General features: G+C 37.9%; 1 protein-coding gene across 43 annotated transcripts in view; it reads left to right on the top strand.

Annotated features, from left to right (window-relative positions):
• Nucleotides 1-18240, top strand: part of SORBS2 (sorbin and SH3 domain containing 2) — a 326123-nt gene that overhangs the window by 283041 nt on the left and 24842 nt on the right. For 30 of the 43 annotated variants that reach the window (XM_027529620.1, XM_027529616.1, XM_027529623.1 and 27 more), the window contains 6 exons: nt 2113-3693; nt 5880-5968; nt 7331-7377; nt 15622-15736; nt 16523-16651; nt 18035-18238. In XM_027529620.1, the coding sequence (XP_027385421.1) occupies nt 2113-3693; nt 5880-5968; nt 7331-7377; nt 15622-15736; nt 16523-16651; nt 18035-18238 (2165 nt within the window). The remainder of the gene's footprint in view (nt 1-2112; nt 3694-5879; nt 5969-7330; nt 7378-15621; nt 15737-16522; nt 16652-18034; nt 18239-18240) is intronic. The other 13 variants (XM_027529650.1, XM_027529649.1, XM_027529658.1 and 10 more) reach the window with 1 other exon arrangement.

The following is an 18240-nucleotide window of genomic DNA, read 5'->3' as shown; positions in this document are numbered from 1 at the left end:
AGGACTCTGACTCTCATCTGTTAATACTTTTCTTGTCTCCAAATATATCATGTGTGTTATTTGGAACAAATTTAAAGTATCAAAAAATGTATGGTCAGGCTATTAAAAGATTACATTTACAAACATTTGCATACTGTCAAAATTTTCTAATGTTACTACAACTAGTAAAATTAATCAGAGTTATAGAATAGAAATTAGTAGTAGCAACAGAGAGCATTGTTGCCTAAAACATAAATTGGGTTGGTTTTTTTTTAAATTATTTAATTCTAGACAAAAGTTTGTCTAACCTATGAAAATTGTTTCTTTAATCACTTGGTTTATATTTTAGTCAGTATTCATACATACAGTAGAATATCCATGTTCCGTATGTAACATGGTGTTCAATTCACAACAGTCCATTATTGTGGAGTTTGTTTATCAACAAGCCATTTTTCTATATGGCCTGTCTCCTCTCTGGAAGTTTAGTGAGTTGTGTTGAAAGGGAGCAGTCACTACTTCAAATCTCTGTTTACTTACATATTACTGCAGCTGTAACAAGAATAGTCCCAAAACAGAAACCTAGGATTGAACCAGCATCCATAGGTACCTACGATTTTGGGACCCAAGGTCTTTTCCAGCCCTCTGGGGTTGAAACAGAAGAGAGAAGCAATTTGAAGTGTGGAAGAAAGTGAGCTGTAAATGAAGTTTCCATACAGTAGCAGAGATTCAGCTACACATACCAAAGGCAGGCACTGAAAGTGCTGCCACATAAAAGTAAAGCTAGGAGTTAGCTGGTTTGTGAGAAAGGATTTTTGGTTCTGATGACTGCGCTCTGGATAGGCAGGAGGTGCTAGCTCTTGTCCATGGCCTAGTAAAGCTGTACTTGCTGGAAGATCCAGATTCCAGCATTCAGAGGGAGGAAGTCCCTTTCAATATACCATTCCTCAAATTATCAGAAGCACTCTTACCAGATTCTACTCATTTATACAAACAAATATCCTAAAGAAACCAATAGGTCATGAAATGCCATTGACTTACTATGCTTGGATCCCTCCAAAAAGTTAAAAGGATTCTTTCTGATTACTTTAGATCTTTGCTTTTATCCTGGGGGCTGTTAACTTCCCTTCCCAAATACTACTTAGCTACTTAATGTGTTTATGTACTTTTGAAGAATTTGGGGAAGGCAGGAGCTGTCAACAGAGATATTTTCTTCCACTAGGCTTATTTTTAAGAACATGTCCCGTTAGATTTAATGTTGTCTGTCATTCATTAATTAGCTCAGCAACACAAAAGAAAAGACTATTTCCATAAGTACTATTTCCATCAGGGTTAGCTCTACATTATTATATTGCAAATGATTTTTTAAAAAGACCTTTCCTGGAAAAAAGCAAATGCATTCACCTCTGATCAAAGTTTTATAATACATCCAGTTATCCTTATGGGAACCTGCCTAATAAGAGGTAGAAGGTAGAGAAATCAAAGAGGTAAATTCATTTGTTTAAAAAGGTGCTAGTTGGTTTATTTCTTAGAAAAATATTAGCAGTAGTAGTTCACAGCAACTGAACTTAATTTTGAAATTCTGGAAAATATTCTGTCTTATAGCTTTTTCTATATAATGCCCATGAAAAATTCTTTGATATCATTATTGGAGTATCAATTAAACGTAAATGTGTAAGTTATTCTTTATGTCCGTATTATTATAAATCAAATAAGACTCAAATTCTGATCCTATTAAGATGATTAAATCTATAATATTTTTGGTATTAATTACAAAACCTTTAAACCACTACCAGGTCATGCTATTGGCTTACGAGGTACTATTAGATTTTTGACATACCATATTTGCATAAAGATGGATGAAGTATGCAATGGAAATAAATATATTTAGCAATACCAGTTACTTTTCATATATGGTTTGGTTAACTATTGTCTGCAAAGCTATGCTTATTGCTTTAGAATTAGACTTTTTTCTCTAAGTTGAAGCTACACGTATGACATTCAGTGTCTGGGTTGAACCCCACTAACTGCTTTCTCTTTGCTGTGCTATCTGATGCTAACTGACATGCTGTCCTCTTTACGAGCCTTTTAACTTCTCCAATGTCTCTTTTCCACCACGCTGCCTTGGACTAAAAGGTGGGGACGATAGCCAAACGTGTCCATCCCTTTGCAGTTTCTCAGGGCTCAATGGCCACCCCTCCCATGAGTTAGATTACTGTAACACTTACAGACAGCATCTAGATGTCCCACAAGACTCGCAGAGAGCCATTACTTTCAAAAACGGCTGGCAGATGGCCCGGCAAAATGCAGAGGTCTGGAGCAGCACTGAAGAAACCGTCTCCCCCAAAATCAAATCCCGTAGTTGCGACGACCTTTTAAATGATGACTGCGACAGCTTGCCTGACCCGAAAACCAAGTCGGAAAGTATGGGTTCTCTGTTATGCGAGGAGGACCCCAAGGAGAGCTGCCCCGTGACGTGGGCTTCCCCCTACATCCAAGAGGGCCGCAGTAACGGCAGATCAAGGCTCCGACACAGGTCGGCCCACGACGCCCCGGGCTTCCTAAAGATGTACAAGAAAATGCACCGCATCAACCGCAAGGATCTGATGAACTCTGAAGTCATCTGCTCCGTCAAGTCGAGAATAATGCAGTATGAGAAGGAACAGCAACACAAAGGGCTGCTCCATGGATGGAGCCAGTCCTCCACGGAGGAGGTGCCCAGGGACATGGTCCCCACCCGCATTTCTGAATTTGAAAAGTTGATTCAGAAGTCAAAGTCCATGCCAAATTTGGGAGATGAAATGTTATCTCCTCTAACCCTAGAGCCGCAACAGAATGGTTTGTGTCCCCAAAGGCGGTTTTCCATTGAGTCTTTGCTGGAGGAAGAGAATCAAGGTAGACACCCTTCTCAGATACCGCGAAGCTACAAGTCTAAAGCCCTGGTGCCCATCCACATTGAAGTCACCAGTGACGACCAACCGAGAACCCACGTGGAGTTTTCTGATAGCGACCAGGACGGAGTTGTGTCTGACCACAGTGATTACATTCACATTGAAGGATCATCCTTTTGCAGCGAGAGTGATTTTGATCACTTTTCTTTCACATCCTCTGAAAGTTTTTATGGATCCAGCCACCACCACCACCACCATCACCACCAGCATCACCGGCACCTCATCAGCTCCTGCAAAGGCAGATGCCCTGCCTCCTACACTCGATTTACCACGATGTTAAAACACGAAAGAGCTAAACACGAAAACGCTGATGAGCCCAGAAGACAAGAAATGGACCCTGGCCTTTCTAAACTGGCGTTTCTAGTCAGTCCCGTGCCTTTCCGGAGGAAAAAAAGTTCAACTCCCAAAAAACAGATGGAAAAGGCGAAATGTAAGACGTCTGTGTTTGAGGCTCTGGACTCTGCCCTTAAAGACATTTGCGACCAAATTAAGGCTGAAAAGAGAAGGGGAAGTTTGCCAGACAACAGTATATTGCACCGTCTTATCAGTGAACTGCTGCCAGATATTCCTGAAAGGAATTCATCGCTCAAAGCCCTAAAAAGGAGCCCCACGCACCAGCCTTTTCACCCACTGCCTCAAGAAGGTGCTATTCATTGTCCGTTGTACCAGAACGATTGTGGGAGAATGCCTCACAGTGCCTCCTTCCCAGACGACACCAACAACAGCTACCACCACCAAGACCACGCCAGCGCACTGCATCTCCAAGGTGGACCGACTTTCCTTTCCTTTCCCTTGTGGTTCACATACACACCCTCCAGTTCTCTCATGCTTCATCCCTACGTCTCATCATTCTTGAGTGGTGACCACCTGGGTTCATTATGTGTTGGGAAGCAAATGCTTGTTGTAAAAACATCTTACTGAATAGTTCTCATTTCTTCATGGGATATTTGGACTTGATGTGTGGCTTAAAGTGATCACAAAAATTTACTCATTCAGAATCAAAAGGGATAAACAGTTTTGCAGCTTGATGTTGGGGTTGAGATAACTGTTACATAGAAATGACAAATTAAACTTATTTTACCAGTTTATAAGAATTTCAAGACAAATCATAATTGAATATCAGTATCCTTAAGAAACTGACAACTTTGCATTAACTCTTTTTTCATTGTGTAAAATGAATCAAAATCACTAGTTTAACATCTTTTCCTTGATTCTATTAAATTTCTAGTCACTCGCCCAATATATAATTTGCTTACATTCTATATAGAAGATAAAAAATTAGCACACTCAGGAAGCAAAACCAAAATATGTAATGTAGTAATTGATGGGCAATTAAGAGAATAAATAGAACTTGTTTAATAACTTTCTTCTTTTAAAAGATACAACTGATAAAATTTTTGTGAATATATCTTTAAGCTGTATATGTAAAAGTCATATTTCCATCAGTCATGTATTCATTTTCTCTTCCTCTCCATTATTTAATTTATTTTCTATTTCTGCTAAAACAATCCTGTACTGACATTTGAATTAGGTTATTTAGGATAAAAGTGACTCTCAACTTCATTTTCATTGATTCCTTAAAGTGGAACACAAGGACAAATACGGAGGACATTTTTTCAGGTATACATTACTGGAAAACACAGGATGTTTTGATATTTTTATTCAATCCTTTTCAGTAATGCTTAAAGTGCATTTGTTTACTGTGTAAATTTTAAGAAGCTGGAATGAATTTTCCAGGCTTAAACTTGGATTGTTCACAGAATTTTTTATGCACCAGACATTCCAAAGTGCTTTATACACATTTTCTACATAACACGGCATAAACCTAGATGATAGATATTATTGTAAGCCCTGTTTTACAGATGAGGAAATTAATACACAAAGAGGACAAGAAATCTGACCAAATTCACACAATGAGTAGGTAGCAGAAACAAAATTCAAATTGATGTAATTCAGAATTTGAGTGCAGAATATATAACCCAACTGTTAGTAACTATTGCACAAATTTTCTTATCTTATTAGGATTTAGGTTTGTTTTCATTTACACCATATGACATGCTTCAAAAACAGTAAATTTACATTTTTAAAATCAAAGTCAACAACTTGAAATTTTCACTGATTGAGCCATGTCATAACGCAATGTTTTCATAAATTAGCTACCTTTTCCAGTTATTCAATATCATTTACATTTCCACATATAAAAGCATAAGATAGATACTTGCATCTTTACTTTATAATGCAATTAACTGTGTATATTTTGTTTTAAGGCAAACGAAAACAATGCAACAGTTCATAAGTCATTGGCCACCAATACAACACTTTCTGTTTAGAAAATTTTTATCCTTTGGTTTCTTGGGATAAATATTCACTTTCTAATAAGATAGTTGAACACAAAGGAAGCAAATAGATGATGGTCTATTAAGCCTTAAACCTTAAGATGTCATCTTCAGATTCAATAGGTCATTAAATACAGAGAGAAAGAGAGAAGAGAACGGTCACGATGTAGTTCTGCCATCATCATATTTTTTTTCATTACTACATCCTTAAATTGTTCCATAACATGCTCCAGTTTTTATAAATGGTTGCTCCCGTCTTCATCTTCTATAGACTCTATCATAGTAATTATAAACTGGTGGCAAAAAGAACAGCAAGTATTAAATCTTTGAGATGAAAAATCCCTGTAACTTTGAATTACCTATGCTGCAGCATAAATTATATCAGCAGTGTAACAATTAAACCTTTATATTTATAATACTTCTGAAATCTTAGATACTTTTCCTCTAAAAGTGCTCTGTTTTGTGTCTTACATCACATCTTTGTAATTCCCTATGAGTTTTAGGCCTGTGTTTTCCATTGTGGTATCTCTCCACGTTTGAAGGGGAATATAGTTGCCACCAGGAAAAATGCTTTTGATTACGTGGATACTCACTCTGGCCCTGTCCTTTCCAACAGACCATGAGTCCCCTAGGAGTTACTCGGCCACACTGACTGATCTTGGAAGAACCACACCCAGGGAAAGAAGAGGAACTCCAGAAAAAGAGGTAGTCTGCTTAGTGGCATCTGAGTCTTTTTCAACAATATACTTGAGAAAGCATTTGCCAGCCAGAGTTATGTCTAAAACCAGTAAAGAGCCCTGATTAAAAACATTAAAGTGTTGATGGAGAAACTAGAAATTAGTTTTCCCTGGAGCCCAAGCAAAGGATTTGAAGCCATGGCATTCTAACCTGAGCAGCACGTCTCCCCCAGTTGTAGTCCATTTTTGAGAGTGACTTTCTGAGTCTTGACCTGACCTATAAATTAATAGCTTTGTCTGAAACAGTCTTGAGCTGGGCCACCCCTTGGAGGAAGAAAGCTTTCCCTATCGAGATTTCTGGCCCAGCGATGAAGGGGACGGTCCTATCAGCTGTGCTGCAAATCAATACAAATTCCATGGAAATAATTTTTGCTGCCCTGCTTTTGTTGGGGAGGATCCCTGAAAAAAAACCCTGCTGTTCCTGGGAACCCCCAGCCTGCTGGCTCTTGTCCGTGGTCCTGAGCCAGGGCTGACGGTCTGGCTTGTACTATCTTGGAGCCATGAAGGTTTGATAGAAACAGAAGGCTGGTCCTGGAGTGTCAGCCACTCCAGAAAGTTCTCTACCAGTGTCTAACACAATCCAGTGCCTATGGATCCAGGATCCAAAGTCAGGAATGATCCAGGATGCCCAAAGTCCACCAGAGTCTCAGGGAAATAGCGGTGAGAGGATGATTGGCATCAGAGAGGAAGAGCTACAGGTACCCCAGGCAGATCTGTGGGCCCCAGAGCGTGAGTGTGGGCTCGTGTCGAATCTGGTCAGGACTCAAAGATAAGCGGCTGGTTTACTGGGTGCTGAAGAGTTCCTGGACTCCCCAGGCAATACAAAATGACCAAGCCCATGCTTTTGGCCACTAACTAGCCTCTCCATGATAACTAGGCTATATTTCTTTGCTACGATGTTAACAAGTGTTTGGTAAAAGGAGTAATGACTTCCTTTGTGACTTTTTCCAGTCCTGTAATTATGGTTCAGAAGCTGTGTCAATACTTAGGACACAGAACAATTGACCTTCCATGGTTATCCCAGGAAAAGCCAAAATTATACGTAGGACCAAATCCTCTGCAGGCATTTTATTTCCCTTTCATGGCAGACATTTACCTTAGTCCCTAAGATGAAATGTGATATTCAACAATTATGGTGAATAGGTCATCTGTTATAGTTTAACTATCTAAAAAGAACCAATTGATTTGCTTATAAATTGCATATATCATTTACATTGTATGTGTTTAATAAATCCTTCAAGTTTCATTTCTCTTTAATTCATATGAAACTGATTTTTTAATAGGAAATCCAAAATTTTAAGTTAGCATCAACCATTTCTTTCCTTTTCAGAAACTGCCTGCAAAAGCTGTTTACGATTTTAAGGCTCAGACATCCAAGTAAGTATAAGCATTCATCATATGATTTAAGTTGACTTTAAATACATAAATAATACTTTAAAAGACAAATATTGCACTGTGATGTGTTACAAATAAGACCTAGTTCCCAATTTAGCAATCAACTCTAATTAAATGGTTCCTTTAGAATTAATTGGGATGTGGGCGTAATTTTATTTTCATTTGAGTTTCATTGAGAAACATTGAGTTTTAAATTACACTAAATATGTTTGAGAACAATGAGTTCAAAAGGATAGGAAAAACAAAACGAAATTAAGGATCTTTGTTTCTAGAATTTTCATGTCAAGAATGAAGTAAAAATAAAGTGTTGGGGAGTAATTAACACTTAGAGAATTTGATAACATTTATTTATCCAGCTATATCAAGGATAGTTTGTGGTTAAAGACTATAACTGTGTACAAAGACTCCTATAGTAAAAATCTCCATTTCTCAATACTCAGAGCTTAAAGACTCTGAGCACATTTTTATCCTGTGGCCTTTTTTTTTTTTTTTCTTTTTTAAGAGGTTAACATTTTATCTATTTATTTGGCCACAATGAGGGTCATGTGGGATCTTAGTTCCTCAACCAAGGATCCAACCTTCCACCCTCCACAGTGGAAGCATGGAGATGGAGTCTTAACCACTGGACTTCCAGGGAATTCCCTATTCTGTGGTCTTTTAATGTTGGTGTTTTCATAACACAAATTGTGTTGGAATTTTTCACTTTTTTTTTTAGGAACTTGTTCATCAGATGGGCACATGGTTAGGGAAAGCTAATAGTAAGCACATGAGGAGGTTTAAATAGGAGCAAGACTTCCAGCTCTGTTATGGTCCATGTCACATGCCTAACTTAAGAAACTTTGTCCTCCAATAGACTAATTCAAGATACTGGCATTAAATTACACTATGCCATTTAGATGCACTATATACAATGGCCAAAGCATTTGTTCATAAAAATGCATATTATATGAATTAATAGTTAAAGAATCCATCTCTGGCAGAAGACATATAAACAATAAAACCACTCAAAATTTGGGAATGAATAAGAAAATGCTATTTAGAGGTGAAGATGTTGAACATGACTTAAATCTGGGGTTAAAAAAAAATTCCGAAAGAAAGCTTACAACTGTTTTTTTTGATGAGAGAAGTAACATCTGCTCTGTTTCCACTGCCATTCTTCGGATGTAGTGTGATCATTCATACAAGGCATGTCAGTTTATAAAATAATGATTTAAAACATGTAAATTTCATTTCTTCTTTATGACAAGCAAATGTGTCCTTAGATGTGTGAAGCCCTGAGGGATGACAGGATGTAGAGAAGAAAAAAGATCTACAAAAATCAACCCCAATTAAGAAAATGGCAATAGGAACATATATATCAATAATTACTTTAAATGTAAATGGATTAAATGCTCCAACCAAAAGACACAAGCTGGTTGAATGGATACAAAAATGAGACCCATATACATGCTGTCTATAAGAAACCCACTTCAGACTTAAAGACACATATAGACTGCAAATGAGAGGATGGGAAAGTATATTCCATACAAATGGAAAGCAAAAGAAAGCTGGAGTAGCAATCCTCATATCAGACAAAATAGACCTTAAAATAAAGATTGTTACAAGAGATAAGGAAGGACACTACATAATGATCAAGGCATCAATCCAAGAGGAAGACATAACAATTGTAAATATCTATGCACCCAACATAGGAGCACCTCAATACATAAGACAAACACTAACAGACATAAAAGGAGAAACTGACAGTAACACAATAATAGTAGGAGACTTTAACACCCCACTCACACCAATGGGCAGATCATCAAAACAGAAAATTAATAAAGAAACACAAGTCTTAAGTGATACATTAGGATGAGATGGATTTCATTGATATCTTCTGGACATTCCATCCAAATGCAGAAGAATATACCTTCTTCTCAAGTGCACATGGACTGTTGTTCTCCAGGATAGACCACATTGTGGGTCACAAATCAAACCTCAGTAAATTTAAGAAAATTGAAATCGTATCAAGAATCTTCTCTAACCACAATGCTATGAGACTAGATATCCGTTATAAGAAAAAAAACTATGAGAAACACAAACACGTGGAGTTTAAACAACACGTTTCTACATAACCAATAGCTCCCTGAAGAAATCAAAAGGGAAGTCAAAAAATTTCTAGAAACAAATGACAATGAAAATACAACTCAAAACCTATGGGATGCAGCAAAAGCAGTTCTAAGAGGGAAGTTTATAGCAATACAGTCCTACCTCAAGAAACAAGAAAAACATCAAGTAGACAACCTAACTTTACACCTAAAACAACTGGAAAAGAAGAACAAAATACCCCCCAAAATTAGCAAAAGGAAAGAAGTCATAAAGATTGGAGCAGAAATAAAGAAAGAATAAATGAAAGAAACAATAGTAAAGATTAATAAAACTAAAAGCTGGTTCTTTGAGAAGATAAACAAAATTGATAAAACTTTAGCCAGACTCAGCAAGAAAAAAAGAGAGAAGAATCAAATTGACAGAATTAGAAATGAAAAAGGAGAGGTTACAACAGACAATGCAGAAATACAAAGGATTATAAGAGACTATTATGAACAACTATATGGCAATAAAATGGATAACCTGGAAGAAATGGACAGATTCTTAGAAAAGTTCAATGTTCCAAGACTGAACCAGGAAGAAATAGAAATTATGAACAACCCAATTACAAGCTCTGAAATTGAAGCTGTGATCAAAAATCTCCCAAAAAACAAAAGCCCAGGACTTTTGTGAAGATGGCTTCACAGGAGAATTCTATCAAACATTTAGAGAAGAGCTAATGCTTATCCTTCTAAAACTCTTTCAAAAAATTGCAGAGGAAGGAACACTTCCAAATTCATTCCATGAGGCCACCATCACCCTGATACCAAAACCAGACAAAGACAATACAAAAAAAGAAAACTACAGGCCAATATCACGGATGAACATAGATGCAAAAATCCTCAACAAAATTTTAGCAAACAGAAATCAGCAACACATCAAAAAGCTCATACTCCATGATCTAGTTGGGTTTATTCCAGGAATGCAAAGATTCTTCAATATACCAAACAAATCAATATGATACACCATATTAACAAATTGAAAAATAAAAATCATATGATCATCTCAATAGATGCAGAAAAGCCTTTGACAAAATTCAGCACCCATTTATGATTAAAACTCTTTAAAAAATGGGCATAGAAGGAACCTACCTCAACATAGTAAAGACCATAAGCCTACAGCAAACATTATTCTCAATGGCAAAAAACTGAAAGCACTCCTCCTAAGATCAGGAACAAGACAAGGGTGTCCACTTTCACCACTATTATTCAACATTGTTCTCGAGGTCCTAGCTACAGCAATCAGAGAAGAAAAAGAAATAAAAAGGAATCCAGATCAGAAAAGAAGAAGTAAAGCTCTCACTGTTTGCAGATGACATGATACTGTACATAGAAAACCCTGAAGATAGTATCAGAAAGTTACTAGAGCTAATCAGTGAATTTAGCAAAGTTGCAAGATACAAAAATCAATACACAGAAATCACTTGTATTTCCATATATTAACAATGAAAAATCAAAAAGAAATTAAGAGATCAATCCCATTCACCATTGCAACAAAAAGAATTAAATATCTAGGAATAAACTTACCTAAAGAGGCAAAAGAACTGTACACAGAAAATTATAAGATGCTAATGAAAGAAATCAAAGACAACATAAACAGGTGGAGAGATATTCCATGTTCCTGGGTTGGAAGAATCAATATTGTGAAAATGACTATATTACCAAATGCAATCTATAGATACAATGCTATCCCTATCAAATTACCAATGGCATTTTTCACAGAACTAGACAAAAAAATTTCACAATTCATATGGAAACACAAAAACCCCCAAATAGCCAAAGCAGTCTTGAGAAAGAAGAATGGAGCTGAAGGAATCAACTTTCCTGACTTCATATTATATTACAAAACTACAGTCATCAAGACAGTATGGTACTGACACAAAAACAGAAATATAGACCAATGGAACAAGATAGAAAGCCCAGAAATAAACCCATGCACCTATGGGTACCTTATTTTTTACAAAGGAGGCAAGAATATACAAAGGGGCAAAGACAGCCTCTTCAATAAATGGTGCTGGGAAAACTGGACAGCTACATGTAAAAGAATGAAATCAGAACACTTCCTAACACCATACAAAAAGATAAACTCAAAATAGATTAAAGACCTAAATGTAAGACCAGAAATATAAAACTCTTAGAGGAAAACATAGGCAGAACATTTGATGACATAAAAAGCAAAATCCTCTATGACCCACCTCTTAGAGTAATGGAAATAAAAACAAGTGGGACCTGATTAAACTTAAAAGCTTTTGCACAGCAAAGGAAACTGTGAACAAGGTGAAAAGACAACCCTCAGAATGGGAGAAAATAGTAGCAAATGAAACAACTGACAAAGGATTAATTTCCTAAATATACAAGCAGCTCATACAACTCAATGGCAGAAAAACAAACAACCCAATCAAAAAGTGGGGAAAAGACCTAAACAGACATTTCTTCAAAGAAGACATACAGATGGCCAACAAACACATGAAAAGATGCTCAACATTGCTCATTATTAGAGAAATGCAAATCAAAACTACAATGAGATATCACCTCACACTGGTCAGAATGACCATCATCAAAAAGACTACAAACAATAAATTCTGGAGAGGGTGTGGAGTAAAGGGAACGATCTTGCACTGTTGGTGGGAATGTAAATTGATACAGCCACTATGGAAGACTGTATGGAGATTCCTTAAAAAAAACCTAGGAATAAAACCACCATATGACCCAATAAACTGTGGAAAATTCTGAAAGAGATGGGAATACCAGACCACCTGATCTGCCTCCTGAGAAATTTGTATGCAGGTCAGGAAGCAACAGTTAGAACTGGACATGGAACAACAGACTGGTTCCAAATAGGAAAAGGAGTATGTCAAGGCTGTATATTGTCACCCTGCTTATTTAACTTATATGCAGAGTACATCATGAGAAATGCTGGACTGGAAGAAACACAAGCTGGAATCAAGATTGCCAGGAGACATATCAATAACCTCAGATATGCAGATGACACCACCTTTATGGCAGAAAGTGAAGAGGAACTAAAAAGCCTCTTGATGAAAGTGAAAGTGGAGAGTGAAAAAGTTGGCTTAAAGCTCAACATTCAGAAAACGAAGATCATGGCATCCGGTCCCATCACTTCATAGGAAATAGATGGGGAAACAGTGGAAACAGTGTCAGACTTTATTTTTGGGGGCTCCAAAATCACTGAAGATGGTGACTGCAGCCATGAAATTAAAAGATGCTTACTCCTTGGAAGGAAAGTTATGACCAACCTAGATAGCATATTCAAAAGCAGAGACATTACTTTGCCAACAAAGGTTCGTCTAGTCAAGGCTATGGTTTTTCCTGTGGTCATGTATGGATGTGAGAGCTGGACTGTGAAGAAGGCTGAGCGCCGAAGAATTGATGCTTTTGAACTGTGGTGTTGGAGAAGACTCTTAAGAGTCCCTTGGACTGCAAGGAGATCCAAACAGTCCATTCTGAAGGAGATCAGTACTTTGGCCACCTCATGCGAAGAGTTGACTCATTGGAAGAGACTCTGATGCTGGGAGGGATTGGGGGCAGGAGGAGAAAGGGATGACAGAGGATGAGATGGCTGGATGACATCACTGACTCAATGGACGTGGGTCTGGGTGAACTCTGGGAGTTGGTGATGGACAGGGAGGCCTGGCGTGCTGCGATTCATGGGGTCTCAAAAAGTCAGACACGACTGAGCGACTGAACTGAACTGATGACCCAGCAATCCCACTCGTAGACATATACCGTGAGGAAACCAAAATTGAAAAAGACACATGTATCCCGTTGTTCATTGCAGCACTATTTACAATAGCTAGAACATGGAAGCGACCTAGATGTCCATCAACAGACGATTGAATAAAGAAGTTGTACATATACACAATGGGATATTACTCAGCCATAAAAAGGAACACATTTGAGTCAGTTCTGATGAGGTAGATGAACCTAGACCTTATTATACAGAGCGAAGTGAGTTAGAAAGAGAAAGATAAATATTGTATTCCAATACAAATATATGGAATCTAGAAAAATGGTACTGAAGAACTTATTTTCAGGGCAGCAGTGGAGAAACAGACATAGAGAATAGACCTATGAACATGGGGAGAGGTAAGGAAAGGGTGAGATGTATGGAAAGAGTAACATGGAAACTTACATTACCATATGTAAAATAGATAGCTAATGGGAATTTGCTGTATGGCTCAGGAAACTCAAACAGGGGCTCTGTATCAACATAGAGGGGTGGGATTGGGGTGGGAGAGACAGGAGGGAGGTTCAAAAGGAAGGGGAATATGTGTAACTTTGGCTGGCTGATTCATGTTGAGGTTTGACAGAAAACAACAAAATTCTGTAAAGCCAATTATCCCTCAAGAAAAAAATAAATTAAAAAAATGAGACTTCTAGAAATTCTAGCTCTGAGATGAGATGAACATAATTTTGAAAACTGAAAAGTAAGACCAGTGTCCTTTTTTCCCAGATGACTTGAAAAATTTAAGTACAAGTCTTCACACATAGAAAAGATATCTTTTCATATTTAAAAGAAAAATAACTAGCTGTCTCTTAATTACTCTTTTTCTAAAGCTAAACTTTCTGATCTCATTTCCAGATACAAAACGTACTTAGTATAAATAAAACTGTTGGATTATAAACATGAAAATACTTCGGTTTTTATTTTCTATATTAGCCACATGCATAATGAGGGAAGTACTGTGCTTGAACGTAAGGCTCTGTGAATCTTCTTTGCTTTTAGGGTTACTGAACATTTAACACACTTGCATTGTGAAGATTTTAGCACTTCTAAATGTGTGATAATTCTTTTTACTATGCAACTTTTTTCAATTCTTTTCATCAGTGTGAAATAGTCTACATTTACTATAAACCTCTCTGCATTATATACCCTGCACACATAAATGCTCCAACTCAAGATCCTGAACAAAACAACACAGAAGATTTGGGAGTGGGAAGGCAGATGTGTGGGACCGCTGGGCTCTCGGCAAAAGATCTGAAATAAGTACCCTTCAGCGAGACGTAATTGTGGAGGCAGAATAACACAGAGACACAATCACCTGGGTGACGAAGCCATGAAAACTAAAGCAGTGAGGGTGAGACTTTAGGCATGAATTATTCATGATGAGTAATGTCTTTATAACTTAAAATTAAACACCCAGTCTACCTACTGTCTCCTTAGAAACAGCCAAAATGGAAAAGCATACTGTTTCTTGAAATTATTTTTATATTTAAAAAACAAAAAAAAGGAGGGTATAAGCAATCTGTGCATGTCTTTGCACTTGAAACAAGTTTATCTTTGTGATCATAGTTCATAATACTTTCCTGCATATTTGAAAGTTTCTAATCAATCTTAAAGGTTCTCATCATAAGAAAAAACAGGTAACTATATGGGGTAACTGTTAACTTCTTGTGGTGGTCATTTTGAAATATATACAAATATTATGTTGTACATCCAAAACTAACATAATATTACATGTCAATTATACTCCACTTTTTAAAAATATTTCTCATTGTGCCTCCTTGGAAAATCAAAGTATAAAATCTTTCCTGCTTCACAAGATAAAATCATTATCAAGATACTCTACTTAAATGCCTGTCAACCAGCTTCAAGGAACCACAAATAAAATTTTTTCTCATGTTGGCATTTGTCTGCTAAGGCAAAATGATAATGAGCTTACGAGGAGACAAAGAGAGAGAGAGAAGTAACTAACTAGCTACCTAACTTCAGGACAAATAAAAATGAGTGCAGAATGAACCCAGCATTATTTCAAGCATCACAACTCTTCTCCCCTAAACCAAAGCCTAAATAGCAATCGTCTGTCCCCACCTTTGAATCTCATATTAATCTGCCTGTGATTTAAATCAGACATGATGTTTATATTTGCTCTTTTTCAGTCATTTCTAAAGTGATAATGTTTCAAATGAATTCTAAAAATCTTTCAAGGAGCATCCTTAGCTAACTGGGCTCAACAGATTTTTTTTCAATACTGGAAGTACATTAACCAGCCAAATGCAGATCCAGTGAGAATGCTCATCTGAAGAATAACTGCTATACATCGTGGAAAAAAAATAAAACATTTAAATGTATCTCTTCCAGGGAGCTATCATTTAAGAAAGGAGATACTGTCTACATCCTCAGGAAAATTGATCAAAACTGGTATGAGGGAGAGCATCACGGAAGAGTGGGCATTTTCCCAATCTCATATGTAGAGGTAAGCCCCTCCCCTTCCCCCCTACCTGATTATTGTTTCTAGAGTCACCATGGGTCAAGAATAGATAACTGCTTTGCAGATAAGTTCATCTGTACCATTGTTCTAGACTCCACAGTTATGAGTTAATATATGATATTTGTTTTTCTCTTTCTTACCTCACTCTGTATGACCATCTCTAGCATCATCCATGTCTCCACAAATGACCCAGTTTCATTCATTTTTATGGCTGAGTAATATTCCATTATACATGCACCACATCTTTATCCACTCCTCTGCTGATGGACATTTAGGTTGTTTCCATGTCCTGGCTATTGTGAATAGTATTGCTATGAACACTCGGGTGCACGTATCCTTTTGAAGTATGGTTTTCTCTGGGTATATCTCCAGGAGTGGGATTGCTGGGTCATATGTTAGTTCTAGTTTTCATTTTTGAAGGAACCTCCATACTGTTTTCCATAGTGGCTGTATCAATTTACACTCCCACCAACAGAGGGGTGGGGAGAGGCGTGGGAGGAATTGGGAAACTGGGATTGACGCACATACACTATTGATACGATGTATAAAATAGGTAACTAGTGAGAGCTTACTGTACAGCACAGGAACTCTACTTTGAGCTCTTTGGTGCCCTGATTGGTCAGGAAGTCCAAAAGAGAGGGGATATATGTAAACATATAGCTGATTCCTTTTGCTGTACGGCAGAAAGTAACACAACATTGTAAAGCAACTATACACCAATAAAATTTTAAAAAGAAAACAAAGAATAAAGAGAACTGTTCTCCTTTGCAGAAACTCACACCTCCTGAAAAAGCACAGCCTGCAAGACCACCTCCCCCAGCCCAGCCTGGTGAAATCGGAGAAGCTGTCGCCAAATATAATTTCAGTGCTGACACCAACGTGGAGCTATCGCTCAGAAAGGTAAGCGGCTTTCTTCCTTGGTGCATTTGAAAGGCTGCATAGTTTCAAAACTAAGACAGGTCATCTTCTTCCTTAGACAATTTTTGCATCTTCCTCGTTTTCTGCAAAGGACCCTGTAAGGCTGCCCTGAGTCACTGCTACCTACCTCTCCTGTGTCCTTCCTGATGAGGTCATTGTGAGATGCAAAGCTTTGCACAGAGACTTTTCCTCTGGGGGAGCTCCAAATTGTCTCCCAGGGGTGCCTCGGGCTAAATATCAGGAGCTGTACAAGTGAAAACATCAGAAGAAAATAGCACTTTAGTACACTTCAAAATATTGTTCTTCTGCTGCCTTGTTATTCAAAGGTTATATCAAACTGGGTTTTGTAGCATTGGCTTGATCCTTCAGGTCACAGAAATAGTGACTGTAGAAAGTCCTGCTGCTGCTGCTGCTAAGGCGCTTCAGTTGTGTCTGACTCTGTGCAACCCCATAGACGGCAGCCCACCAGGCTCCCCCGTCCCTGGGATTCTCCAGGCAAGAACACTGGAGTGGGTTGCCATTTCCTTCTCCAATGCATGAAAGTGAACAGTCAAAGTGTGTCCGACTCTTTGCGACCCCGACCCCATGGACTGCAGCCCACCAGGCTCCTCCGTCCATGGGATTTTCCAGGCAAGAGTACTGGAGTGGGTTCTCCTGTAGAAGGTCCTAGCATTGCCAAAGCCAGGGGTTTTATGAAAAACATTACTGACCACTATGGCATGGCCACCCACCAGTCAGAATGGATGCTGGTATTACAGCGTCTTAATGCAGACCAGGTGGACGTGAGTCCTGGCCACAGCTATGCATTATTTAGGATGCTAGCTATGCCCCATCCTGTCAGCTTTTACTTTTTCGTTACTAGGCAGTGCATTATATAAAGAATAAAAATGGTGCGCTATCCAACTTCATCCCTTCCAGAGGTTGCTTTCTGTAACCCTTTTCAGACACACTGTCATCGCCATCTCTGGTGCACACTCTGAAGTTCTGCCCACTGCAGCTCATCCCCTTGAGTCTGTCAGTGATCAGATGATGGTCTTGTCACCGACACACTGCAGGTTAAACTACTGCACTTTCTGAAATAACTCACACATGACATTTCCCACAGGGCCAATCTGAACATGTGTAAAGCCCAAGTATCCTTAGGAAAGATTCTAATAAATGGATGATTACACTGTATATATGTTGATGAGCTGTAATTTAGAAGTGAGCTCTGGAGGCTTTAGTTGCATTCTCCTAACAAAAACAAAATGCTCAAAGTATAAGACTTTACCAGGTGGAAAACTGTTATTAAAAAACACTGACAATTATAACTTTTTATGTTATCGCATGTCTATTTCTAATGCATTTTCCTATTATTCATTACAGGGAGATAGAATTATTCTTCTTAAAAGAGTTGATCAAAACTGGTATGAAGGTAAAATTCCAGGAACCAACAGACAAGGCATCTTCCCTGTTTCCTATGTAGAAGTTGTCAAGAAGCATACAACCAAAGGCGCTGAGGACTACCCTGAGCTTCCAATACCCCACAGCTATTCTAGCGATAGGATCCACAGCTTAAGTTCAAATAAGGT

The sequence above is a fragment of the Bos indicus x Bos taurus genome, chromosome 27, assembly GCF_003369695.1.
Source record: "Bos indicus x Bos taurus breed Angus x Brahman F1 hybrid chromosome 27, Bos_hybrid_MaternalHap_v2.0, whole genome shotgun sequence".
Taxonomy (NCBI): domain Eukaryota; kingdom Metazoa; phylum Chordata; class Mammalia; order Artiodactyla; family Bovidae; genus Bos; species Bos indicus x Bos taurus.
The sequence above is the reverse complement of the archived record's forward strand: the minus strand, read 5'-3'. Positions and strand labels throughout refer to the sequence as shown.